Source organism: Anopheles coluzzii, chromosome X (assembly GCF_943734685.1).
Source record: "Anopheles coluzzii chromosome X, AcolN3, whole genome shotgun sequence".
Taxonomy (NCBI): domain Eukaryota; kingdom Metazoa; phylum Arthropoda; class Insecta; order Diptera; family Culicidae; genus Anopheles; species Anopheles coluzzii.
The window spans coordinates 4,832,882-4,849,312 of NC_064669.1; the positions used below are offsets into that span (position 1 = coordinate 4,832,882).

The window sequence follows — 16,431 nt, forward strand, 5'->3', positions numbered from 1 at the left end:
CCCATATATCGCAATTAATGCCTCCTTTTTCCGAAGAAATGGTCCGCACAAGTCAGCTCTTTTTTTCTAAGACAACAAATGACAACAATAAAGCGTTTGGGAGTTTAATGACACCATTGGATGAGCGTGTAGCAGGCCTTAGTGCAATTACTTATAAACTTCCGTTGTATTGCATCTATTGTGTTAATCATCGTAGTGCTATTCGCGAACCAAAGACTTCACCCACCAGCGCACAAGACAAGAAAACAACGACATAAGACTTAAGACATGACGACATTATCGGAATTGTCGAAAGATAAAACCTAGCATCTTGTATGCATTGTTCACAGTGTTGTCAACACGTAAACTGAAATTTAAACTAGAGTACAGTACCTAGATCACAAACTTCCTGATGACGATCTAAGACACTGCCTGACAACGAATAATTATACTTTATCGTTTTTTTAAGTGTATGAAATGATATATTAATAAATATCAGGGCTAGCTCTAGATCCTTTTTAGACACCAAGTACCAAACACGAAGCATGAAGCCTCTTTGTCCGTGGGGCCTCTATTGGGACAAAAGTTCTCGTAAAGTTCTCGATGAGACTACTGTACACACTGTTGGAATAACTGGAATTACTACTATGCTGGAATTACCATCCACGGGGCACCCCGCGGCCGCTCAAGTCCACGTACCGTTAAATCCGCCCCTGCTTTATAGTGCCGGAGCATCTAAATGACCGAAAAAATGCACTGTAATTGTCCATACAAATAGCGTTGTTCTACGGGCTGATACACCATGTTCTAAACCAGCATTATTGTGGAAGGTTCAATGCATCATGCACCACAATCATTAAGCTTTACGAAGAAGATCTAAGGCACAAGGAAACGGTTTAGCATCCAACACACAGCAATCCATCTACAATCCATCCCAAATGACGCACTAATACTAATAAGATAGGAAGATAGGCAACAGTGGTGCATTTTTTTCATTGAATTTACTAGCAGCGTCAAATTATCTCTTTAAATTTTGGCGATCCTTGTGACTGAGAGAGTACTCCAGGCGCAAAGAACAAAGATACATACTAGACACAAAGAGAAGAGAACGACTGACGTTCTTTTTCGAATCGAATCGCGCACCTGGCAGGTTCGGAAAAGCAACACGCATCACTAGTATTAACGTGCCAAACTTGACTAGCTCAGAAGGGTAGATAAGCCTAACAGTATGACCGATACAGATCTAGATACCTAAGATCTAAGATGTGTCAGATACTGTAGGTCTAACAGATAGGCCTACAGTAGGTGTGTAATTTTTCAAATTAAAGACGCGCCTTACAATCTGACACATCATGACCCTTATTAAAAAAAATGTCATTCGTCCCAAGCGATCGTTACTTTCGAGTAGGATGAACTATCGTTTCCCTAAAACCCGTCGCTACATCTGACCCGTACCTGTCCATCCTCGCCGCCGACGATGTTGAAACCAAGCCCGGACGCTCCCTTGCGAATGACGATCGTGCGCGGCACCCTAAAACGCAAAGAAAAAGGAAGCAAATTCAGTACCGAAGCTGGCGAACCACACATGGCGCTCTCTGCCCGCCTCCGCTTACCGCGTAATGTCCTCGCTGCTGACGGCGCGCGGCGTCCCGATCGGCATGCCCGTCTCCAGCACGTTCGACGACGCGTACCGGGACGAGCTGTTCTCCAGCCCGAACGCCGGCGAATGGGAGCGGGCCGTCGACGCCACCATCTCGGTATCGCCTCCGCCGGCCTCGCCACCGCCGCCACCAGCATCCGGCGACGCATGGTCGACCATGCTGACGCCGACACTGTTCATCGCGTTCGTCGACAGCGAGTTCAGGTTGCTGATCGAGTTGGCGAGCGCCTGCAGTATGTTCGTCTTCTGCACGATCAGCGTCGCCCGGTTGGTGATCGCCTTGAGCGTCGCGACCGCCTCCTCGTGCACCACGTTCTCGAGATTGCGCTCTCCGCCGTCGGGCGTCCGGACCGCGATCAGCTTGTCGCCGACCGCGAGCCGCCCGTCGATGTGGGCCGCCCCGCCCTCCATGATCTTCGTCACGTAAATGCCGTTGTCGCCCGGGATGTGCTGGTTGCCGATGCCGCCCGCAATCGAGAAGCCGAGCCCCTTGCTGCCCTTCAGCAGCTCGATCTCCTCCAGCTTCGGGGCCTGGGCCGGTGGCCGCTTGCGTCGGATGTGCTGTGGAAGAGTGTGTGTGTGTGTGTGTGTTATTAAGTGTATGTTTTTTTTTTTTTGGTGAGAACAGCCCCGCCACTTACCAGCGTTACACGATCGCCCGCCTGCTTGAGCGCATCGACCGCTTCGCCGTGCGTAACGTTCACCACGCGCACCTCGTTCACCGCCACGATGCAGTCGTTCACCTGCAGCCGGCCGTCGACGTGGGCCGCACCGCCCGGTATCACCTTGGTGATGTAGATCGACGCATCGAGATTGATGTGCGGGTTGTCGGTGCCGCCCGCGATCGAGAAGCCGAGCCCGGTCGAGCCACGGATCAGCGTGATCTCGTCGTACTCCCACGGTGAATCGCCATTCAGCTGCAGGAAAGGAGGAAAGAAAAAAAAAACAGCGCGCCCGGACGGGGAGAAACGGTGCGTTAGTGAGGTGTTGTGGATGTAACCAGTGGCGTAACGCTTGCGTAACGCTCAGCTTTTTGCGGCAAAGCGACCTGTTGTAAACGAACGAGCTTACCTGTTTGGTGTCATTTGCATTCGATGTGGGAACCTGGGTTGCGAGAATGAGCGCACACAAACACACACACACACGGAAAAGAAGAAGAAGAAGAAAAAACATTCGTCAGTTCAAGCTGGTGCGGGATGATGCACGGCGGCAAGTGTTAGGGTAGGTTATTTGCAATCCCTTCGCTCGGTGTTAGTTTGTTTTAGTTTGCCGCAAAACCAATTTGTCCCTATCTAAAGATTGCATACATGCAGGCGTTTGTTTTCTTTTTGAGTAACGTAAGGCCCCTAAATGTATGCAACCCGTGGGACAAAAGTATTTTTTAAGCATTCTGGTCGCAGGACATTACTCGAACGCTCGTGGGGAGTTAAATAAAACGGTTTTTTAAGAGAGATTAAAAGATAATCAATAAATTTGTCATGTGTTTCTGTCGTAGAGAATAATTTTCAATTGAAAATTATTTTTGATAGGGAATGGGGATCGTTTTTTTTTTTTTTTGAAGTAAAATTTTTAAATTGTTACAACACTAACACGCCAAGCAACTTGTGAATGAAACTGATAAACGTTAACACACACACACACATATACGTATGTATAGAAACGACAGCAAACTACAACGAATTACAAAACTACTTGCGCTAGCAACTACTGTGTACTGTACCGTGTCCAGGCTGAACAAGGAGGAAACCTTCTTGAGGAATCCCCCACCACCTGCGCCTCCGCCGCCGTCCTGCTGACGTTTCTTTTTCCTTGTGGTCATACTTTTTTTGTTTCTTTGTTTTGTCCTTTGATTATTTACTTCCTCTTACTCTCTCTCTCTCTCTCTCTGCCTTTCTTTTCTTTTTTTTATTATCTTGTTTGTGTTATTGTTTTGTTTGTTTCTCTCAGTCACTTATGTTTTTTTTTTTTTGAATTCAGTTTGCTTTTTTCTTGTGAGTTTGTTGAATATGTTGGTGTAATGTTGTCTTCTTCTTTGTTTTATATTTTCTACTATTACACCAATCGACTAGTGCCGGTCGTCCCCCACCGCGAGCAGTCTTTCACACACGTTAGCAACACATTTAAAGGGTAGAATAAATAAATAGCCGCCACTTAGAAAGGAGGTGCGGAAAATGCTACTCCTTCACGTTTGCCGTAAAGCTACGAGGACTTTTTTTATAATATGTTTTGAGGAGAAAGTCGACAAATACAAAAATTTAGTTTTGTACGCTTGATTTTGTTTTTTTTTTTTTTAATATTCAACAACTTTATTTCACTTCATCGTTTTGCACTGCACGCGCATACTCTTTTGCACAAACACATACACACTCACACAAGTAACATATAAATAAACTCACACACACACACACCTAGATTTTGTGAACAAAAAAAACAATATAAAGTGAAATGTGATTTTTTTTTTTTCGTTTTAGCTTTTCACACTATAACAGCACAAACAATTTTTAAACGGGATTTTTCTATTATCCATCAGCGCATCATACTTGAGAGAATTGTTTGTGTGTGGGCGCTGGCGGAAACCTATTGCTCGATAATAACAATAGACAATTTCAGGAAGAAAAAAACGGAAGGAAAGTAGAAGGGGCTTTTGTATTATCTTCTTTCGACGGAACTAAACAAAAAGCATCTCTTCATTACGCCCCTGCCTTCCGCCCATCCATTCCCCCGTGTTATCGGTATTGAAGGGTAAGGAGGATTCCTTTCCTTTCTTCTTGAGTGACGTGCTTTATCCCATAAGCGAACGAACATCGGATAGTCGATGTTCCTCTCTCTCTCTCTTTCTCGTTCTCTATCGCCTTTCTATGGTTAGGATTACGCTGCCTCGCGCTGGAGGACGATTGAAGGACAGCGAGCGAGCGCCGAATGCAAAAAAAAAGCAAAAAGCAAAAGGAACGGAAGAAATTAAAATAAAAGCCTGCTGGCGAGAGCTAGTGGTGGAAAAAACGGCTCCTTGAAAACGCTTGGCTTTTCGAGCGCGTGAAAAATAAAACAGAGATACTTCAAATCGCACACACACATAAAACAACCCGTTCAAAGCACCATCAAGTGTGCTTTCCATCCGTTTGCGCTTCGCTTCTGACGTCTGACGTCGGGCGTAATGAAAAAAACATCGTCGCTTATCTACTCTGCTGGACAAGGACACGGGAATTTTCCTTCGGCTCTTCCCGCTTTATATCCTCCTCATTTTTTTTTTTTTTTGTTTCTATCCCTAACAAGCTCGACCGCGGGTACATTTAACTATTCGCTCAAACGATAGTAACCTAAAAATGTGCAAAAGATGTTGGGAAATAACAGCAATAAAAGGTAGTAGCGTTGGCGAGTGTGGGAGAGTAGCCGGGGTGTAAAGAAAATAATTGCAACGAGTCGCACAGATAACAACGTAAGGGCCGAGATAGAAAGAAAAAAAAAGAAAAAAGAGAGAGAGAGAGAGAGAGAAATTTAAATTAAATTTTGGCGATACACAATCGGGGTTGTGGTTGTGGGTTTGATGGACATATGGGCAACAACAACGATGGTTAAAACACCACCGGCAGCCAGGCAGAGGGGGATTTTGGGGCCAAACCGAAAACAAAAGAAATTTGTCGCACCGAATTGCGCAACCCATCGAGAGAGAGAGAGGATGGGGGGGGGGCACAGCAGGCAGCTGGGGCAGAGGGACAAAACGTCAGCAGCAACAGTAAAAGGAAAACAGCAAAACAGCACGCACGCACGCAGTCACACAAACACACACACACGCCAGAAAAACAAATGCACAATCCATTTGAGTTTGGGAGAGGGTAGGGCAGGGAGAGGGGGATTAAGGATGTTTAGAGAGGGGGGAGGGGGCGGATGAGGTGATGATGTAGGGCATGTAATTAAACTGTTTCAGGCTCAAGTCGGTTGTAAATGGTTAAATTTCGGCCAACAAACACAAACCAACGGGGAACAACAAATCGCCAAGGTCAAATGAAAAGAGGCGGAGAAAAACGATCGGGGCAAAAAAAAAACCGACATCAGATTGTTTGTGCTTATTGTTAGGCTATAAATTGCAAGAAAAAAAATTCGTTACGTAATTCATGGACGAGGTGCATTCCCGCATTTCACTGTATTGCGCGCATGAGATGCAATATGGAAAAAGGGAAGCTGTCTGGAATTAAAAAAAAAACACCTTTTTCCCTTGTTACGTTATTCATGGATGTCCCCTTTGTGAGGCCCAACTCGTGCTTTTGGGGTTGATTTAGGACTGCTTGCTTGTTTTGCAGCCGAGTCAAAAGATTCGCAAATCGATTTCTGTAATCAAATTAGCTTTTTCTTCTTATTCTTTCTTTCCCTCTCTCTCCCTCTCTCTCTCTCTCTTTCTCTTGCAAAAACACGTGTTTACCGCCCTTAGATGAAGCTGCGAGACAATTTTGCTTCCGCTCGAACTTGATAACCCCCCAGCGCGAGACAGCCAAACGGGTTAAAATGGAACCGTCGCGAATGATTTTAATCGGCGTCATTTCTGATTCAATGCTATGGCCCCATTCCTCCCCCATCCCTTCCCCTTCTGCCTCCTCGTGATTGAGATGCTGGTTCCGTGTGCACACAACACAGAAATGTGCACACGGGGAGAAGAATGTCGCCACCACAAACACGCGCATAGGCAGAAACAAAAGTTGCATTCAATATGCAAACCGTGTCACCCTATATCTATCATCCCGATACGCCACAGACACACACAGAGATCGCATCGCTCCGTAACTCCTAAACAAAACCGAGACAATGGTAGCGGGCATCGGTATGCGTTCGATTAATCTCGACAGATTCGCATTTTTTTTTTTTTCGCTGTTTTGGTTTCGCTCCTCGCCGCAGTTGCTTCCACGTCACGTTGACTGGGAGTTCCTGCAAGGCACGGCGAGACCACTTATCGGGACGCGAGTCAGCGGGCGTGAAACATAATCGCAAACCGCGGCAGAAGGAGCCGCGTGAATCATCCCACCGTGGCGTTCGCTTCTTTCGACACCTCGGCCCCCGGCGGTTGAGTCACACACCCGCGCATCTATTAAATTCTGTGCGTGCCGAGCGGCAAGATGTTGCTAAAAATAATATCCCATATGAGCAACGTTTTTAATGCTAGAAGCAAAACAAAAAAAGAACCATTGCATTCGCTTTGCGAGGTTTCGCTTTTGCTTCGAAAACAAAATTGTGTTGCTGTACGTGCACAAAATCCCAATCCCCGACACGACTCGGATACCGTTCCATACCAATCGTTTTGTTTGCCTTGTTTGACGTTGTTTGCGTCTGGATTGCAAGGGTTAGAATGCGCTGATTACTGGATAATTGCAGTACCATCCTTCAAAGCAGAAAATTAAAGAAAAAAAATATAGCAATTTATGATTCTTTATCATCTGTTTTACCTCTCAAAAGTATAACAGTGACATGCTTTAGAGATACAAGCACAATTGTGGAACAAAATATTAGTTCTACTTTGAATTGTTCATGCCTTACGATACCCGGTGAAGCATTTTACCCGCTCCTAACCGAACGATAACGTACGGCTGCCGTTATCCCTCACTGCAAATGCGCGACTCCTCTTCACCACTGCGAAGCAATGGGTTCAATTCTCGAACTCCCTCTCGCTCTCTCTCTCTATGCCGAAGAAGCATTTCCGAAGCTTTTTTGCTGATAAATACGCTTGAAACAATAAAAACTAAAACACTTGTGCGACTTTGTTAGTTCGAGAAACTAAATTTAGATGCCTCTTTGTAATCGAATCAGTTACACACCGCTTTGCCCCTTTTCTGCAATAACCTTGGAATGCTGCTTAAAGGTTTCGATTTACATTCGCGAGTCTGTGTGTGTGTGTGTATGTGTGTTTGTTCTGCTTTTTTTTTTTTGCTCCAATGTCCGTCGACAAGGTCGAGAATCGGATTTTGCACGGGTTGATTGATTTGTTTGATAGAACTTGGCCGGTTGATCGTTGATTCGGTTGATTACGTTGTACAAGCTTCACATAAACACACACACACACGCAAGAGGATTGATAGAGTATAGAGGCAAAACACGATAACACACGACTTGTTTAGGGATAAAATCTCTAGGAAAAAGCTAAAAGCTTTAGCGTCTTGTTTTCCACTCCGTTTTCTCTCTCTCTCTCTCTCTCTCTCTCTCTCTCTCTCTCTCTCTCTCTCTCTCTCTCTCTCTCTCTATCTCTACAAACACTACCCTTGACACGCTTTCAGCACGACCATGGTTGCATGGTTTTGTAGACGACAGAGCATTGCAAATAGAGGAAAGAAACCAAAAAAAACGGATCGATCCTTTCGTATCGGGATGGGGGAACCGTTTTAAGAAGATTGATTAAATTGAATGAGCTTGGGATGTGATGCGCTGCAAGGATCAAGGGGTGACAGCCCGCTTCTTCTTTCAAGGGTGATCCACTAGGTTTGATTTTTTTTTCCACCCAGGGGGAGGGGTTGGCTTATGCGTAAGTGAAGTGCACAACACGGAGCATGCTTTGTTGTTCGCTACTACCTTTGAGAAGGCGGTCCTCGGTGGATCAAAAGCGAGAAGAAACCTTGTAACTTTTTCCTTGATCCTTATCGATCAATACTGGGGAACTGGAAACAATCCTTCTTGATGGGTTTGTGTCTTCACTTATTAGGATGATATTGGATAGAATACAGAATAATATCTTCTTCTTCTTCTTCTTCTTCCTTTTGTTCTACCACTATCTGTTGATATTATCTTATCTGGATCCCAACGAAGAAGTGCTGCGCAAGCGTAATAAGAGACTCGGAGAGGCCCCGTACGAGAACTGCTACCATGACGGGCGTGTCGATGGGTCGCGCACGACTTACCGATTGTACTACCGGGACTGGGCCCAGCCTAGAGCGCTTAGTGTCTAATAAAAAGGACACTGCGGTTGGGAATTAAGCGTTGCCCCATCAAAAGCCTTATGCACAGTGGTTTTTTGTTTCGCTGAATACACTTCGTCTGACTAATAGCGTTACCCAGGGCCGGTAGGACATACATCAATGATGACGTCATAGTTGCGTCGATCTTTCACACCCACTTTTGCTCTAGAAAATGTGTCACATTCGCGGGCTCAAGTTACACTGTTCCCGGTACTTGGATTATGTGTTCAATCCCTGACTCATTCACGACTCAATCAAGTGTCCCAGCAAAAGATAATGTTTGATAATATAACCACAACAACAACAATAACAACGAAGTGTTAATTTCGCTCTCACTGCCTTGAAGAAAAAGTACAATCGTGTTCGTGCTCTTTTTCATAGTGAAAGTGTCTAATATAATAAAAAATAAATATGACGTTTGCCGCTGCTGACGCACCTAGTTTGACAGTGCCTGGATGCAGTGCCAAAACAAATAAGCTAAAAAAAAAAAACGGTGACAACAAGGCATTTTGCCGTCTTCGTTTAAGAGCATTATCTCGTACGAACTGAAATTTCACTGATTGAATCCGTTTTTTTATCAGAATATGAATGAACTCAGCACGAGAACTTGCCCTGCTGCCGGAGAGCTACCAGTCCAGGCAGGATGTCACAGTCTATTCTTGACTTTTATGACGACCTTTCTCTCTAGCCAAACAAACCCGGCTTTGATCTGGCCGTTTGATGAAGCGAAACAAAAAACTAGCGTTGGTCTTTGAAACTTTGAAATAATTGCAACAGCAAACATCAAAAGGCATTGCTAAATGTTTTCTATTGTGATTGCCACACTTGCCAGCCACGTTTGGCGTGTCTCGGAAACCATTTCCGGCCACCGAGTCTAGCCGAGGGCTTGGCATTCTGTCCCTCTAAAAAAAAAAAAAAAGGCGTACGGATGGGTTTGGGATCGCGAGAGGTTAGAAAGATAAAGCCGGAACGCATGTGTCGACACGCACACGCACACTCATGCACCTTTCAGCTATGCACCCCACTCCCAACGGTAAGTGGTCGTCTTCGAGGGGGTGGAGGGGGGAGCTAAGCAGTGTGCTGGCCAGCAAGGTGCGCGGAAAGCCGCACGACAGTTGTGTGTTGTGGCACGTTGCACACCTCACTCTGTTTTCCCCATAGATACACACACACACACATATACACACGACGAAACCTTCACCGTGTGTCCATGAATGACGCTCGATTCGGGGTGTCAGTACCCCCCCCCCCCCCCCAACCCCTGCCGCTACCATTGTTTAAATGCTTTTGTGTTTAAACCCACTCCCGCCGCAGCCAAATTTCCAACGCATCGACCGAGAAAAGCGACCTCTTCTCCATCTCCCCCCCCCCCTTCCTCCACATTTTCACCATCCCACTGAAGAAGGTTGAATGAAGAAACCCGGGGACCCCGTTCTGCGGTGGAATTGAACGGTAACGGCGGCGGGAGAGACAGAGAGAGAGAGAATGAAAGTGACGCTCGCGCTCTAGCACTGTCTTTTCTGCCCCGCATTCCACGGCATTCACCGTGGTGTGTGTGTGTGTGTGTATGCACGGTGGTGTAACCAAAAACCGTTCGAGTGACTTCTTCACACACACACATACACATACACTCAGGGCGATGCGCACACAACTGTACCCATTGCAACGTTTGATGACGCATTCCTTTCCAGCCAGATGCGTGCCATATGTGTGACTGTGCGTTTTCGAGCAGTTTTTTTTGCTCTTGTAATGCGTGCGTTTTTCTCCACTCCGTGTGTGTGCGTGTATTTCGCATTGCTTTTCTTTTCAAGCTACATACAGCAAGGCAAGGTTTTTTGGCAAGGAAAGGCAAGAGCAGAGCGGCGGTCGCGCGTGCGCCGACACTCATTTTTGGTGACTTAAGATTTTTGTCACCATTTCGGCTTAATTTTACCACGAACCCCTCACCCACACAGCATCATAGTGAGGGAATGTTTGCAAAAAAAAAAAGAGGCCGAAATGCAGGCTTCAAAATGCTCGGTCTAATTTTCAGTGGCAGCAAAAGAAAAACGATTCGCCGCAAACTGGGACCTGCCACTGTGTCCGTTTTATAAAGAAAAACGCCCAATTTTGGTCGGTTTGGCCCCTTCACGAGCTGCTCGAATGCCGCACGCCACAGCTGCTCGAATATGCACAGGCGCGCGCCGCCTGGGCTCGGGAGAACTCACCCGAGGCAAATTTCTTCCCACCGTCATCATCATCATCATCATCATCATCGTCATTCCCTTTCACGAAACGGGACCCGCGTGCAGCTGTGTGAGTGTGCAACGCAGTCGCACAGCCTATCTGTGCGTGTGTGTGTGTGCGCACGGGTTAGAAAGGCGAGAAACAAGAGAAAGAATGCGCTGGAATGGCGGTGCAAACAACGGGGCCCTTTTCTAAAAGGGTCGCAAGCACGAGTCAGAAAAAAATATGTTTGCACACACACACACACGCACACGCACACGCACACACACGCCGTTTCAGTTGATAATGGTGGTGTGACAGTACAGACACTGTGCACGCGCTGTTGCTGCTGTTGTTGTTGTTGTTGTGGACGAATTTTCTTTCGTAACTTGCTTTTGCTTGGTTGCTGGACTGTTGTATTGGTGGGGAGTTGATTTGTGGTTGGGTGTGTGAGGGCGCGCGCGCGCGCCCGCGACAGTTTCAATTCTTTTTTTTTTTTGTTGCGGCTGCTTCCTCCTCTTCCTCTTCTTTCGCTTTTGCGGCTTTGCTTGGGAGGAGACCCTTTGGCCTGTTTGCTTTGCCCACACCTTTTCCTCCCATACCGACACACACCAGCGAGCACACACACACACTCATACACACGCCCCGGAAAGTCGGGATGCATTATTGCTCTCTCGCTCTCTCTCTTTCTCTCTCTTTCTTCCTTCTCGCACATCATTCATCTAAAACGCTAACGGGACACGTACACACTCGCACACACACACACATACATACACACACACAATTAAACGATTTTAATCCATCCGCTTGTAAGGCCGGAACAAAAACAATACCCTTGACTTCGCAGAAATCAGAATGATCATTCGTTACAAAATAATAATAAAAAAAGACCAGTGACAGGGAACCCAAAAAAACACAAACGAAGATCGTTACACACACACACACGCGCGCGGGCGCACACACACACACAGTGACCCAGGGCGTACCACCCGCACCCGCACCAACCTGTTGTGACTGTGTGTGTGTGTGTGTGTTTGTGTGTGGGTCAATCAATGACATGTAGTGAAACAGTTTTCGAATCAAAAAAGAAACTTCCAGCAAACAAATGAAATGAAGCGATCGAGACGAGGAGAGAGGGAGAGAGGGAGAGAGAGAGAGCACATAAAAGCGACGCACAGACACACAGATTCGACACCGCACGAGTATTGGAGACCGATTTGACACCGTTTTTTTCTTCTTTCTTTTTTGACACAAGTCATTCCGCTCCCTTCCCCCGGCTACACACACACACCGTCCCTATTCCGGCCCTCAAAAAGTTGGATGATGCGCTTTGGTTTTTTTTTTTGGTTTGCTTGGTTAGATTTGGAAATTAAAATTTCTCAATGACACGTACACGTACACAAACACGACACACACACACACACGCAAAAACACAGGCGCTCGCGCGCGCCGAAACTAATGCACACACGCACGTCACGATTCACGAAAAAGGGCCGCGCGGACTATTTGCTGGAATAAACCCGAGGCGAGGGAGAAAACAATAGAACAAACGCGCCCGCAAAACAAAAGGCGCAACCGTACGAGGGTTTGCAAATGTCGGAGGCCGCGCGCGCTCGCTCGCTCGCTCGCCGATGCTTCATACAGCAATGCCGGAGTGCAGCCAACTGACACGACGAACGCGCGACACCGGCCCAGCGCGAACTATGGGCGGCAAAGGCACACACGCACACACACATGCACGCACCCCGTTTGGAACACAAAAAAAAAAAAACATAAAGCGAGAAAGCGAACGGGCGAGCGAGTGAGACACACTGTCCGTTTCCATTTCGGGTGCCGCTGTCCTACCCCTCGGGCTAAGCCGGCGCGCGTATTTTGACGCATGCGATGTGCGGCCTGTCCGGGAGCGCACACGGCCAAACCGGGCGTTTGGAATAGATTTATTTTTATCGAACGCCGAACATTCGAACTGACCCGCCGGTACTGATTTGCACCGATCGTACTTGCTGCGTGTGTGTATGTGTGTGTGTGTGTGTGTGCGTTTTTGCAATGCAGTTGTATTTTTTACAACACAAAAAAACTCTAAATCTAAGAAGGAGAGAGAGAGAGAGAACGAGTGGCAGGCATTCCAGCTTATTTGTCAGCGTTAATTCAAATTGTTAATGCGCACCGGAAACGCATGCCAGGAAACGCAAGGACGAGGAGGAGCAGGAGGGGTGTTTAGTTGCGCATCGTTTTACTAAGTTCGCGCATCGCGGTGGCGAACATTTGGCCGCACAGCACCAAACATGACATCAGAGGTGAATTTCTTCGATGGAATAGAAAAAAAAAACAGGGAAAAAAACCCAAACCTTCCATCGAGCACGTATCTATTTTGTGTGTTTTGGGGAATTAAATCGGCAGCCGGATAAACATGCTGCGGTTTGGGGGCGGATGAGGAAACAGTTAAAAAAAAACGCGTGGGATTTCGGTTTTTTTTTTTTAATTTCTCCCATTCCGTCCGGGTGCGTAAGATGACAAATTTAGTAGCGGAAAATGATGAAGTCATACTATCCGTCCGATCATCCAGACCAACAGTTGTCATTGAGACAGTTGCATCGCAGATATCGCATAAATCTTAAAGCCCATCAAATATTTCTACTAGCCAAAGTGAGCTGATCATTTCGATGTGTTTGTTTCCGAGACGTTTCAAAATGGCTGAGAAAAAAATAATTATTATTAGCTGCTTTTTAGACCACAGCAAAGCCCATAGTGCACTTTAAGCCCCCTCGAAACGAAAGCAATCAGCAGGAGCGAAATGGAACGAGTGACTGCGATGAACCGACTCCGCCATCTTTCTCTCTCGCTTCAAACTCCCGAGGGACCCATCGCGTACCGGGATGGTTTGAAATGACCGTTTACCGGTTCCCGGTTCGCCCCGCACCATTAGAACTGGTTTGTGAATGCAAAAATATCGCGCGCGCACACACACACAGCCACACACACACATACACAGCAAAAGTGAACCAATTCAAGCGCAACCTGCTGCACAGAATTTAACCTTTCCCTTTCTTCCTCCTGCTTTGCGCTGTGCGGGTTTTCGGGTGTTTAAATTTAAATCATAATATACCGGGGCACGCCAGGCCACCGGCACGCCCTTCCTACGTGCGATAAGCGCAAAACCCCCATTGCAGACGATCGCGAAGGGCAAAGCCGGCAGCGAGCAGCAATGCGTGGTGATAATTTTGACTGCCCCCTTTTGCCCAAACCAACACGGACCGGCCGGGGTGTGTTGAAAGAGTCACGTTTCACACATTTCCAGCCACAACAACCAGTCCACACATACACACCGGCACACGTGGCCAATGTCAGCGCGAGAAAAGGGTGGCGATTACGTTAACGACACACACACACACACCCAAGCGATTGATTATTGGCCATCGAATGGTCGGAGCAAAAAAATAAATAAATAAATCAAACCTCCCAAACCTCACTGAAGCTTCTCCTACCGCAATCGGGATGGAGCAGTAAAATGGTAATTTGTAATTTAACATTTTGAGCGCAATGGCAGATTGCGCCATTAACGACGCTGTTCCGCCGTCTGGTGCCCAGACGCATCCAGATTTACGATCGGGTTGTCATAAAAAGCGATCCCGCACCACACTCGCCAGCCAAGCTACCTTTCCGAGGGTTTAAAATTACGTCTCATTAGCGTATCCGACGAGCTGAGAGAGACAGAGAAAGAGAAAGAGAGGGAGAGAGCGAAAGAGTTTCACGCGCTACACTTGACTCAGAATTTCGAGCTCGATACGGGCTCAAATCACCTAGGCACAGGTCTCCAGACTCTTGCCGCAAACACTCGGTGCAGTCAAGGCAAACCGTTTTTTTTTTTTTTTTAATTTTGTTCGGTACACCGATCCGATCCTCTTTGCTTTGCGCTACCTGTCATCGGCGTTGGCCTTGAGGCAGTGGAGAGCGCGCGTGAACAACACACAATACGCATGTGCTTAAGGCAGGTCATGTAAAACATTATGTGCTTGTATGTGTGGATGCTAACGAGCAGGATTGTCCGGTTTGAAGGATACGCTGGGTCGCGCAGACGACGCTACGCTGCTGCCTGTTTGTTCTTCGCTGGACACCGCTAATTGATTGCAGATGCCCAGAGGGCAAATAACGAATACATTATCCCGTGGTGGAGAGACAGAGAGAGAGAGAGAGAGGGAGTGCTATAGGCCGCCGAACGGGAGCAGCAAAGGCGTTTGTTTGTTGTGCATCGATGACATCGATATATCTCAGACATTTCTCAACAGACATTCCAGCTCCGAATTGGAGATGTTGATGGGCAGAGAGGTGTGAATGAAGTACAGGCACAGTTGGTGTTCGGGCTTTCATTGTCCGCTACCAGTCCTTGTCTGGGGGGTGGACCCATTTCACCAGCAAGGAATGGTCCCACAAAGCATAGGCGTACTCTAGAGTTCCTAGGCTCCCGCATTCCACAATGCTTTCTAAAGATCAATGTCCAATTTCCTATCAAATTGGCAGTCCGAAAGGCAAACCATCGCTCGGAATGGAAGTGCTCAGAGTGCCGCTTCCGCAAGAAGATGGCACCATAGACAGCATCACCCTTTTGTAGTCGCATTCCCGTGTGTAGCTCCATTCCCAACCGAAAGCATGCATTCAATCGATTCATTCCGCTACCCCGCTATTCACCGTCAGGTTTCAGCATGACATCCGTTCCGTAATGGAATGCTGTGCGCAAATAGAGAACCCGCCATGAAGCGAATCGCGTCCCCAGCCCAGACCTCAACCCTCAACTGCTGGACACGGCCGCCCGACGCTTGACCCACAAGCCATCGAGATGGATTTGCACATCACTGCGAATATTTGCTATTTACACGGCTTTTTTTTATGGGCGCCAGGGCACCAGTGCAGGCAACATCAAACAGCTCGCTCGGATGTCTGGCTGGCTGGCTGGAAACGCTTCAGCACGACAGTTTCCGTCGGCGACTCCGGGCGTCCCCCCCCCTCGGCAGTAAAATTAAGCGACGCGCTCATAAATTCTTCATAAAAATCCTCGTCGAGCGTGCCCGGTTAGCAGCTGCAGCCAGCGCCACACAGCAAATCAATTTCTTGCACTCCTGCTCGCTGCTTGCAACCGGGGAGGGGGAGTTCGCAGTTCGCAATCGTAAAAATGATGCCACCTACGATGCCGGGCAGCTGGAAGCTGGTTTAGTTGGCGCAGCTCGCACTGCGGAGGAACACGCTTCGCCAGAACAACGGAGCTGCAATCTATGCGAACGTTTGCACTTTTTTTTATTGGTGGTTTAACTGTTTTCAGAGATTTCATATCGTTTAGTTTTATAGTTTGTGGGGTTTTTTTTTGCATTGTTTTGTTTCCCGCTCCCACCGCTTCGCCGCAAGTGGTTCAGTTTGAGTTTAAAGTCCCGACGACCTTTTATTGGCCCCCTGCACTGATTGTGGGGACACGCGTCGTCGTCACACTACATCGGAAGCGCACCGTACAAGCGCTGAAAATAAACCGGTTGCAGCGCACAAGCTGTGACCTTGCACGCGGAGACATTTACAATCGCCCGACAATCCCCGATAACCGCGATTTTACGCGCACCGGCAGCAGAATCTTTAAATGCCTCACTATAAAAAGGGCCTCCCGGAAGGCAT

At 47.3% G+C, this 16,431-nt stretch overlaps 3 protein-coding genes across 25 annotated transcripts in view; 2 read left to right on the top strand and 1 right to left on the bottom strand.

Annotated features, from left to right (window-relative positions):
* The window catches only part of LOC120959623 (serine protease HTRA2, mitochondrial), a 377,171-nt gene that overhangs the window by 338,133 nt on the left and 22,607 nt on the right, over positions 1–16,431 (top strand). The gene's annotated exons all lie outside the window — the stretch shown is intronic.
* Positions 1–16,431, top strand: part of LOC120957074 (oligopeptidase A) — a 302,182-nt gene that overhangs the window by 214,424 nt on the left and 71,327 nt on the right. The gene's annotated exons all lie outside the window — the stretch shown is intronic.
* The window catches only part of LOC120947683 (disks large 1 tumor suppressor protein), a 53,841-nt gene that overhangs the window by 10,120 nt on the left and 27,290 nt on the right, over positions 1–16,431 (bottom strand). For 19 of the 22 annotated variants that reach the window (XM_040367087.2, XM_040365403.2, XM_040364513.2 and 16 more), the window contains 4 exons: positions 2,711–2,743; positions 2,281–2,556; positions 1,593–2,200; positions 1,435–1,510 (listed from right to left, as the gene is read on the bottom strand). In XM_040367087.2, the coding sequence (XP_040223021.2) occupies positions 1,435–1,510; positions 1,593–2,200; positions 2,281–2,556; positions 2,711–2,743 (993 nt within the window). Of the gene's footprint in view, positions 1–1,434; positions 1,511–1,592; positions 2,201–2,280; positions 2,557–2,710; positions 2,744–3,359; positions 4,933–16,431 lie in introns of those variants that run through there. The other 3 variants (XM_049609652.1, XM_049609649.1, XM_040371245.2) reach the window with 3 other exon arrangements.